At 50.7% G+C, this 10176-nt stretch overlaps 6 protein-coding genes across 6 annotated transcripts; 2 read left to right on the top strand and 4 right to left on the bottom strand.

Annotated features, from left to right (window-relative positions):
- Window positions 1–232: 232 nt before the first annotated feature.
- N7539_000653 (RNA recognition motif domain-containing protein) lies at window positions 233–1450 on the top strand (the record flags this gene model as incomplete). Its single annotated transcript, XM_056930257.1, has 4 exons — window positions 233–269; window positions 344–443; window positions 505–769; window positions 935–1450. The coding sequence occupies 4 exons, from the start codon at window positions 233–235 to the stop codon at window positions 1448–1450; spliced, it is 918 nt and encodes a 305-aa protein (XP_056794550.1).
- Window positions 1451–2962: 1512 nt separating this feature from the next.
- N7539_000652 (DPY30/SDC1 family protein) lies at window positions 2963–3291 on the bottom strand (the record flags this gene model as incomplete). Its single annotated transcript, XM_056930256.1, has 2 exons — window positions 2963–3053; window positions 3134–3291. 2 exons carry the CDS (start codon window positions 3289–3291, stop codon window positions 2963–2965), a joined length of 249 nt encoding a protein of 82 aa, XP_056794549.1.
- Window positions 3292–4011: 720 nt separating this feature from the next.
- On the top strand, window positions 4012–6520 carry N7539_000651 (fanconi-associated nuclease 1; the record flags this gene model as incomplete). Its single annotated transcript, XM_056930255.1, has 3 exons — window positions 4012–4487; window positions 4563–5937; window positions 6011–6520. 3 exons carry the CDS (start codon window positions 4012–4014, stop codon window positions 6518–6520), a joined length of 2361 nt encoding a protein of 786 aa, XP_056794548.1.
- Window positions 6521–6886: 366 nt separating this feature from the next.
- N7539_000650 (40S ribosomal protein uS15) lies at window positions 6887–7778 on the bottom strand (the record flags this gene model as incomplete). Its single annotated transcript, XM_056930254.1, has 4 exons — window positions 6887–7060; window positions 7145–7191; window positions 7435–7467; window positions 7577–7778. 4 exons carry the CDS (start codon window positions 7776–7778, stop codon window positions 6887–6889), a joined length of 456 nt encoding a protein of 151 aa, XP_056794547.1.
- A 66-nt stretch (window positions 7779–7844) lies between these two features.
- N7539_000649 (uncharacterized protein) lies at window positions 7845–8094 on the bottom strand (the record flags this gene model as incomplete). Its single annotated transcript, XM_056930253.1, has 2 exons — window positions 7845–7986; window positions 8021–8094. The coding sequence occupies 2 exons, from the start codon at window positions 8092–8094 to the stop codon at window positions 7845–7847; spliced, it is 216 nt and encodes a 71-aa protein (XP_056794546.1).
- Window positions 8095–8548: 454 nt separating this feature from the next.
- Window positions 8549–10012, bottom strand: N7539_000648 (8-oxoguanine glycosylase OGG1; the record flags this gene model as incomplete). Its single annotated transcript, XM_056930252.1, has 3 exons — window positions 8549–8962; window positions 9096–9864; window positions 9921–10012. The coding sequence occupies 3 exons, from the start codon at window positions 10010–10012 to the stop codon at window positions 8549–8551; spliced, it is 1275 nt and encodes a 424-aa protein (XP_056794545.1).
- Between the last annotated feature and the right edge of the window lie 164 nt (window positions 10013–10176).

The raw sequence follows: 10176 nt of genomic DNA, 5'->3' as shown, positions 1-10176 counted from the left end.
TTCGAAGCGAAAATTCTTGCAGAAATCGAAGATAATCAAGACTATCCCTTTTTCTGCCTTTGGCCGAGTCTCCTACGCGCCTGTCACTACCCTTGTCGCTTGTCACCACATCTGTCGGGAGTGTTTGTTCCTTTCCGGACGCCTAGCGCCGCCCGTCCTCTCTTCCTCAACTTCTCTTCCCGCTCCAATTCCTCTTTCCTTCCCCATCTCATATTCACAGCTTTAGACTACCATGGCTGACTACGACAACGACAACGGCCGCTACGCCGGTGAGTGACAATCCAATGATTTTCATGTTCTATAATTCAACTTGACTGATGATGGCGATTTCTTTTCCCTCCAGACGAGCCCCGGTACGATCGCGACCGCAGTGCCTCCCCTCGCGACGAGCCTCGGGGCGACCGTGCTCGCAGCCGTTCCCCCAACGGCCGTGCTGAGGATAGGTTAGTTTTATCATCAACAAACACCGTCAACCTTCATTTGCACATCGCTGATTTGATCCAGCCGTCCTGGTCCCCTGCGCAAGGCCCATCTGGTTGAGGAGGAGGATGAGGAGGGTGCCCAAAACACTGGATCCAACCTCTTCGTGACTGGTATCCACCCTCGTCTGACTGAATCTGATATCTCCCGTCTCTTCGAAAAATATGGCGACGTCTCCAACTGCTCTATCATGCTGGACCCCCATACCAAGGAATCCCGTGGATTTGGATTTGTCAACATGAGCACCGCCGAGCAGGCCGATGCTGCCAAGGAAGGTCTTCAGGGTGAGGTCATTGAGGGCCGCACTCTGAGCATCGAGAAGGCTCGCCGTAGCCGTCCTCGCACCCCTACCCCCGGAAAATACTTCGGTCCTCCCAAGCGTGGTAGGTTCCTCCGGCAGTGATGACTTTTTTCCCCAATCAGATGAGCATCCACTGATTCTTGTGCGTTCTAGATGATGGTCGTGGCCCCCCCTCGCCGTGGTGATCGCTATGATGACCGCCGTGGCCCTATGGGTGGCGGTGGTGGTAACTGGCGCCGTCGCGATGATGATCACTACCGCGGTGGTCGCTACGATTCCTACAATGATCGTCGTGATTACGGTCGTGACTATGGCCGCGATGGTGGTCGTGGTGACGGTGGCTACCGCCGTGACTACGGTGGTGGTGGTCGTGATTACCGTCGCGAGTCTCGTGATGACCACGGATACCGTGGTGGTCCCGATCGCTACGGTGACCGTTACAGCCGTGATGACCGCCGTGGCGGTGATGATCGTCGTGGAGGTGGTGCCGGTGGTCCTCCCCCTGCCGAGGGTGGTGCTGGCGGTGGTGAAGGCCGTGGTTACTACGATCGCGATGCCAACCCTCCCAGCTACGAGACCGCTCCTCCTCGTGAGCCCCGTGAGCCCTACTCTGGTGGCGGTCGCTCCTACGAGGGTCGCGGTGGCGATGACCGCTACGGCAGCAGGTAATGTATCCCCTTGCTCGCAATCCAAAATAGGGATGTCTCTGTTTTGAGTCTATTGTTGTATGATGGCCCATGTTTCTTTATCCCCCTTGACTACGCCAAAATCCCCATGTCCTACCTTTTCACCCTTCTTCTATTTTCATACCTTCAGACTGTTTTAATGCGGGGTTTGCGACTGGACTACGGGCGTCGTGATATTCGTTGGGTTTATTTTTCCCCTGTTTGCCTCTCCGCCGTTCTCATCTTGCAATGCCTCCTTCCCACCGACCTTCAAGGTTTCTGTCACAAAGAATATTGAGTGCGCCACAGGCCTTACTGCGACCGACCCGGCAACTCTTTTCTCGGTCTTTACCCAGTCTTGTCGCCATCACTCGGTCGCATAAAAGATGTGGCTCTTCTTGTCTGTTCAGCGACGCAACTCGGGTGAAAAGATGCAAGAACTCTAGCGGCAAAGATGAAAAAACAATTCTCGCTGTAATTCGGCTATCTCTTGGGATCAGCACCTTCGGTCAAACTGTTCGCCTTATGCACAACACTTGTCAGCTTTTCAGTAACGGCTCGGACTGTATTCGACAATATTTAAAAAAAAACTTGCTATCGGCTTCATTCATTCGCAACCTCATCATCTCCGTTTTCCCATCAATCATTACTTTACAGCCCCGCTCCCGTTTCCTTCCCGCTCAGCAGCGCCGTCATTTCTACGCGTGTAGTCCTTCGAAATGTTTTCTGCGGAACCGGCGATGAAGTCGAAACGATTCGATAAGGCATATGGAATCAACGAACAACTTCTCACAGGTAAGGCGAGATCATGTGACTAATGACCCAGGGCGCATCATAACTTCGTTATACGACTTTCAGGTAGGTTTCCATGTGGCGTGCGAACACTCAGTGGTCCCTGCGGGTTTCAGCCTATCCCTAGACTGTGTTCCAGTTCGCCCGCCACGAGGCTATATACATGCTGCTATCCTTGCAACCTACGGAATGCTTGCGCTTATCAGTCACAGACTCTGCGATCATTGTGATAGATCAACTTCACTCACATTTTTGCCCTCTCAGCAAGTCTCATATCATGAAGAGTATAGTCGTCATTGACAAATACAAATATCTTACCAAAGAGCTGTGAGCTTATAGGTACTGCAATGGTAGCCTAATGTAGGGCAGACCACGTTCCTAAAGCCTTTTGCCAGTTACTAGGTGTCTAGGTTCCTTTCGCGTTACTGCGATTGGAGATGTATGGTCTGTGTCAAGCTTGGAAAAGGAAGTTACCTAGTACATGAAAGAATAAATGGGTATAGGCAGGCGCAGACATTCCGCGGTCCTTGGGACGATCAGTATCCATTCGAGGAGCCTACGATCCCATGCAAATCCTAACAATGCTCGTATAACGCCCAGATAGAAATCATGAAACATAATAAAAGCAATAAATACGGATGATCAAAGCCGAGTCAGCGCCCTCAACTCCAGAAGCCAGCCGGCCGTCAAAACAAACACCTGAAAGACTCCTTTGCCGATGAATTCACTCCGACTCCTTCTTCGCCTCGGCTTCTTCCAGTTCCTTGCTTTTTTGAATCAGGAACTCCCCCAGAACTTGCAATGGATTTGGTGGTCTTCGCGAAGAGAGAAATCCATTAGAGAGCTTTTCCTTGCCAACAGTATGTACGGCCCTCAGCTTGATAGTCAAACTCACTGGTCTCTTGTAATTGCCTTCATCCCCTCCAGCAGGTGTGGAACAATCTTCTCGTTGAGATAGACACGCGCGGGAGCGCCTCCGGGTCGAATTTGCGGCGTAATGCCACTGGCGAGGTCTAGCGGTTGCAGGCCGGTGCCACCGTTTGTTTCGGCCATGTTGCGGGGCGGGGGATTGCGCTGCGAGTGGGCAGCTGGTAGGTTGGTGCGGCGAAATTCGCGCTGGGTGTGTGGGTGAGGTAGTAGTCTCGTCTCGATGGATGCGCGGCGATTCAAGTGGTCGGAGAGCGCCAAGTTGGAGCGTTGAAATAGAAGACGCGGAGCAATCTTTTTGGGAGGCGAGACGTTCAGATCTTGAGAGGTGTGGGTGGAGTAATGGACGGAAGGAATGCGCTTGAGTGGAATATGTCCAGCACAGTTAAACTGAATCTCATTTCAATGAGAGCCGTCAAGGCGGAGCGGCGGAGATGTGGAGCTTCTGGAAGCTGCGTCTGGCGGAAGGGCGGCAGGGCTGCGGTTGGCTGGTTTCTACTATCGTACAGTGCATACATGTACACCCACATAAGCAGGTCGGCAAGGGGGAGGCGAAGGGGCAGTAGAAGAGGCAAATTGAGACTACGTAGGCTTACTACACTATGCTAAGTAACATGTACGAATCATAAAATCTACACTCGAGTTTTTGCTCGTTGCAAAGAAGCTCTCTCCTCTTAAACTTTGAAGCTGAAGTCACAACAAACAGTGCAAACAGCGGGATTAGGATATATCACCCACGTGATCTCGTGTTCTCTCGCGAGGCTCCTCGACGCGCCGGCGAAGTTTGCTTCGAGATCACTGATGCGTCGACGCTGAGGAGTCTGTACCCATGGCCCCGTCTGCAGCATGTCTTTGCTGCATTACTGGGACACTCAGTGCTCCGTGAAGCGCCGAAAGACCTCTGAAAAAGATTCTGGGCTCGAAGTCAAAATCCCTCCGGCCCAGGAGGAGCGACCTTTAAGCCCGAGTTCTTCCTCCGGTGCAGTGGACTCTCCGACTTCAGCACCGCTGTTCGATGAACCGACCGGTTATATGCCTAGCAGCCCCACAGAGCTGGAGACTTCATTGCCGATTCTTGACACGGACGAAGATGCTATCAAGGTATACGAATCGTGCAAATTGGAGCCCAAGGCAGATGAAGAGCCAGGCTTGCATGCCCGATTACGAGACGGCGTGTGGCAGCGTGGGAAAAGCTCTATCTACGTGGATGCATTCAATCTGGCACTAGAAACAGTACTGGATGAGGAGTCGCATTTGTTCGACGATGCGGAAATGGAGGTTTTTCGACAGTGGAAGGACCTGTCGTACGAATCACAGTATCTGTGAGTCCTCACAACAAATCAAAAGCAATGGTGACTACGACTCTCCGAGTGTGAACTGAGTTTTTTCCAATCCAGATATGTTCGCCTGTTCTTACGAAAAACATCTGCTTGGCACCGTATCAGTCGACTCGGCTATTACTCTGACATTGCAGACTTATCCGCCGTAGCAATAGATCTTCAGAAGGATCGAGCACTGCCAAAGGTTGACGAGCAGACTCCGAATGCAGGCGATATCTTCTTGAAGGGCACATTTCGATTCGCCGATGGCACGGATGAGATCACCACGCTGGAAGAAGCGTCATCGCTCCTGCTGCTTGACGAAGTGAAAGCATTTGCCAAAGAAGTCAAAGCTCAAGGGAAGAACAAGAAAGAGCTACTCGCAGCTTTGTGTGAGTCCAGTCAGTCGCAGATTGGACTTGGGTTCAAAGACCAGCCTGGTAAAAGGGATGGCCACTTGCTCCAGAAGATCCTTGACTTCACCGGTCAGTGCATTCGACTCACCCCCGAACCTCGCGCACTCTTTGAGCGCGTGCACCTGGTCTTCTATCGCTCGACTGAATGGACTGAGAAGTCCCTGACTACAATCATTCTTGCCAAGATCTCTCGTCGTAATTTCCCAAAGTACATCGTGTGTCGGTCCAATTCGATATTCTCGTCCAGAGCTGCTCTTTTGGAGTTTGAGTCAGCCATAAGGACGCAATTTGACATTGATAATATCCTCGAGTTCAATGGTGCTCCAAGTACAGACTCTCTTCAGCGAATTATCGATTTGGCCGACCAGTTCTACCCACGATGGAGGCAGCTTGTGGATGAAGAGCAACGAAAAGAGGACTCTATATACGAAAGCGGCGAAGGTGCATATCTTCGCCGATTCTCGCCTGCCTGGGTATATACGAGAGTCATGCACAAGAGTCTGCTACCACTTGGGAGATTCAAAGAACACAAGCGAGAGCATGAGCTGCTGAGCGAATTGCTAGATCAGCGTCTGTTTCACGCCTCGCGTCGTGGGGCGTGGTATCAGCGCAAAGCTTTGTTGGAAGAACATTATATGTGGGCATTGACGGCTTGCGAGGGCCGCAGTGAGGAAAACCAGCGCAAGTTCTGGAAACGAGTTGCGCTGCGAACGTGCGAAGAGGGACTGGAAGATCCTCTTTGTCACCTCATCTACCACTATGATCTTCAGAAAAGAATCTCAAAGCTTGAGAGGGCGTTGAGAGTGGTGAAAAGAGAGCAACATGACTTTGGACATGTCATGTTGAGTAAACCCGCCGAGCGGACGATTGAGGGGATTCGCATTGAGAGCGAAGATGGGCCGAAGAAAGGCAAAGCCACCGTTTGGATTGATGAGAGAGAAGGCGGGGAGTGTCGAGTGGAAAGTATGTGTTTGAGTTGGTATCGAGATCATGGGTGGAAGGGATATCATTCTGAAGGAGGCATCGTTCGAACATTGGTGAGTCTGTCCTCTTTCCTCTAACTAGAGAGGCAAATCGTTCAACGACTCACACTCACATTTTACTTGTCAGTTCGGTCTATTGTTCTACGACATACTTTTCACGTATGTTCCAAACGTTTTCCAGACGCCTTTTCAAACCTGTCCCTTGGACTTGCACACAGACGTATTCTATCCATCTCGCGCCTCTGAGATCAACCATCGTCTGGTTGAAATCACCAATGGAGATGCCGAGCGCATTATTAGAGACATTTACGACCGCGAGTCCGCTGCCCAACCTTGCGCCATTGGGATCGACTGGTCATTCGAACTAGATGATCTTCTCGAAATTGTGCAATGCTTCCGTGGCGAAGCCCTAGCCACGATATGCAAGGTCATGGCGCAAGAGTATCAGCAGCGCGGCGGTGGCATACCTGATTTGTTTTTATGGAAGGCCGAAGAGCAAACGGTCTTATTCTCCGAGGTCAAGTCTGAGAATGATCGATTGAGCGATACGCAACGGCTGTGGATACATATTTTGCTTGGGGCGGGAGTACAAGTTGAGCTTTGCAACGCTGTCGCAAGAGAAGTCAGGACTGTATAGTTTATAGACATGGCTAACGGTCAGACTTGTCAATAGCCAGGCATCTCATAGCATATAGATGATCAAGTATGGAAAGTTGTATAGCGCACAAAAGACATTCCGGCATGATTTTGGCGTTCTATATATTACGCGAGTGGACGTGTTTCTACGCGCAAGCAGGTATTCGTTAAACTCAGATGGATTCTGACGACCATCGATCGTATCAGGAGCAGGAAATTGAAAGACATGGGTATAACTCGTAATAGTTTCTTTTTTGTATGGGCGGATCTAGCACACATGGAGTAAAAGTGCTCTCGACAGAGTATGCCAGATACAATGTTCCATCACAGTTCCATTCCCAATTACCACAGACGACCACGCCTTCGCTTATGCGACAAGGGTAGAGGCGGTGGCGCTCTCGTAACGCCAGGTGGGGGAAAGGACACCGACGGTCTTGTAGTAGCGAGACAGACGGTGGATACGGGACTCGATGAGAATGAGGCGGAACTTGGAGTCCTTGTCCTTGCGGTTGCGCTCGAGGTGCTTGCGGACAGCGACGGCCTAGGGTAGAAGAATGTCAGTATACCGGATGATGAATTAAAAATGTCGACACGAAGAAGGCCGATCAAAACGGCAATTTCATACCTTCTTGATCAGGAAGTAGAGGTCCTCGGGAAGCTCGGGAGCGAGGCCTGTATTTCCAAAATCTCTCTGTCAGTCTTGTTTCAAAACCAATCAGAGGCTTAAGTGCGAGTGCATTTCTGCGACAAGCATTTTGTTTGTTGTTTCTCGGGATGAGAGTGATCGAAGCATTCGCGAGGCAAATCATTTCGTTCTTGAGATCACGGAGAATTGTTCGAAACTTTTCACATGCGACTGCGATTCGATCCTTCAACCGATTGGAGAGATGAGGGGATTGGCGAGTGGGTTCGTACCGCTGGACTTGAGGATACGGAGGATCTTGTTACCTGCGTTCGAAAGCAGATTTAGCATTGTGAAAGTTTCCCTTCGCGATCTTGACGCATATACTCGGACTTCGCGCGCCAGAATCCGAATTTCAACAGGCGAATCTCTTACCGGTCACAATCTTGACCTGGGCAACACCGTGGGAGTCACGGAGAACAACACCGATCTGGGAAGGAGTGGCACCCTTCTTGGCCAGCTTGCAGATCTGGTCGACAACCTGGTCGGGGGTGGTCTTGAGCCACGCGGGGGGAGCGCGAGAGTAGGGGAGCGCGGAGGCAGCCATGCCCTTGCCCTTGGAGTGAAGACGACCCATTTTTGCTGTGGTAGATGGTCCGGCGACGGTGAGCTGGTCGGAAGTTGTCGAGATGGATGAGGAAGTTCAACGGGTGGAGTTGGATGAAGATTCAATGCGAGAAGGGACCGCCCGGTGTGTGTGGGTCACGTGTGCGCTTCGCTTATTTTTCCGCGCCGCTTTTTCCTCAGCTGCAAGATTGTTTCCGCCTTCCGCATTTAAAAGTTTGCTTCAGCCCGATTTGACATGGTTGGCTAAATGACCTTTTCGCATAGTAGACGATGTCTGGAATGATGTTTTCGACATATTTGCAGTCTTGAGCTCGCAGTCGAGACATGTTTTTACCTTCGCTTTTTGGGATTAGCGAAGTCGGCAGCTCTGCGGTCGAATGTCCGCATATATGGTTAGTCTCACACTTTGTTCTTCACTCCACTTCCGATTCTCCCTTTCATGATGAAAACACATTTTTTACTTATTTCTGGTACCTCTTATGTCAGAAGCGCGTCCTCGGATGTGTCTTCGATGATCTAACTGGACTTCTGATCCGTCGTCGTATTCATACCTTGCTATCATACCTCGAATGCTGGAGACTCTTTACTGACTCTCCTCCAAGATATCGCAGATCACATATACACACGGTCAACTTTCTCTCATTAGAAATGAATTATCCAGTGCAATTACTTGACATGAAATCATTTTGCTATCTTCTAAAACGCTCTCTATGCTCCCTGTGTAGTTGTAATGTACATCAAGCCCCTGTCGAGCTGGGATATCGCTCGCATGGCCCAAGCCTATCTCTGGAGCCGCTTCGACATTCTTCTCGTCTCTGTCGTTTGGGCAGCCTTTGTGATCTCTGCGTCTGCGCCCTTGCGTTTCTTCCCCCTAGCCACTTCAATGTGAGGCTTTGTCTCAACTTCTTCCGACTTGATATTGACATCTCCCAATTCTTCTTTCGGTGCCATCAGGGTCACGGCAGTTGTGACTTCGTTCTTGACTTGAATCTCCGATCCCTCCTCCTTGACGGACACATCGACATGCTTGGTCACTGCAAGTCTGTCAGAAAATGACCGGAGATCTGCTGTGAAGAGTACGCTGTGGGCCCAGCCAGCCTCCTGACCCCAGATTTTTCGGAAATGGTTGGCCACCGCGTCGTAGGTCGCCTTCGTCAGGGACTTCTGAGAGCTTTTGCCAAATCGATAATCTCGCTGCGCAATTTGCCACACTAGATCGTGTCAGGACTCAGGACTGTGTTTGACCGAGGTACTTGTGTCGTGAGAACGACTTACCGTGTGTATCTACAGGGACAGATTCCCCCCATCCAAGACCCATAAGACATACACAATCGGCAACTTTTGGTCCAACGCCTTGAAGCTCTAACAAGTTCTCATGGGCGTTGCGATAACCTTGTCGCCCTTGAGTCTGCATCTCATCGCCGGGGGTTGGTTGAAATCCAAACACTGGTGACTCGGGGTTGCACAGGCCTTCGAGCCATCCTTTTTCTCGTTCTTGCGAAACCATGAACGCCGTTCGTTGAATATATTTCGCTCGATACCCGAAGCCGAGACTGCGAAGATTGCTTTCCACATCACTTCCTGCCAGGGCCTCTGCGTTGGGGAAGTCATGGTATGCCCGATCGTCAATCTTAGCGACAAATTCACCGTAGTTCAGACACAGCTTTTCCACCATCTGCGAGATCCGAGCTATATTGTTGTTGCTGCTGCATATGAAAGAGACGAGTGCCTCCCATGGGTCCTGGCGAAGTATTCGAATGCCTGTGAATTGAACAGCTTTTTTCTTGAAATTGGCATCTTTGCTCGACCATTGGTCATAGAGAATGGACAGGCTTGGAGCTAGATTCAAGTAGTGCTTGAGCAGACGCAAAACATCATCGTCATTGGCATGACCTGCAGGGACTTTGACGTCACTGCCCTGGTCTGTGTCGGACTGCGCTCGAGATTGAACTTGCGAATATGGCGGAGATGGCAGTAGTTTGGCAGGACTGGCTCTATAGTGACGATAGTAAAGATGGGACGAGTCTTGCTTCAGCGACAACAGCTTCCCATGAAGCACACATCGCCATTCACCATCTTCGGGGATATGTTGCCATCTACAAGCACTTATCAGATTATGAATGCGATAGCTTGATTTCGGGGGAAATTATACCTGAAAGACTGTCCACAGCGTAACGTTGTATTGATACATAGCTCACTTAGACTTATCGGCAATTTCCGCCATTCTGAGAACGCTCCAGCCATGGCACCAGGTGTTCTCGATGAGCAAAATATTTGCTCCTGTAAGCCTATCGCAAACTGATAGACAGCGATAAGCGGACTTTCTGCCCCGGACGGAAATTCGGGAAGGCGGTACGGGCTTAACCGCCCTCACTCGGACGGGAGCTTCAGTTTTCCCCTTCGACAGG

Source organism: Penicillium diatomitis, assembly GCF_028827545.1.
Source record: "Penicillium diatomitis strain IBT 30728 chromosome Unknown utg000001l_segment0_segment0, whole genome shotgun sequence".
NCBI classification, from domain to species: Eukaryota; Fungi; Ascomycota; class Eurotiomycetes; order Eurotiales; family Aspergillaceae; genus Penicillium; species Penicillium diatomitis.
The sequence above is the reverse complement of the archived record's forward strand: the minus strand, read 5'-3'. Positions and strand labels throughout refer to the sequence as shown.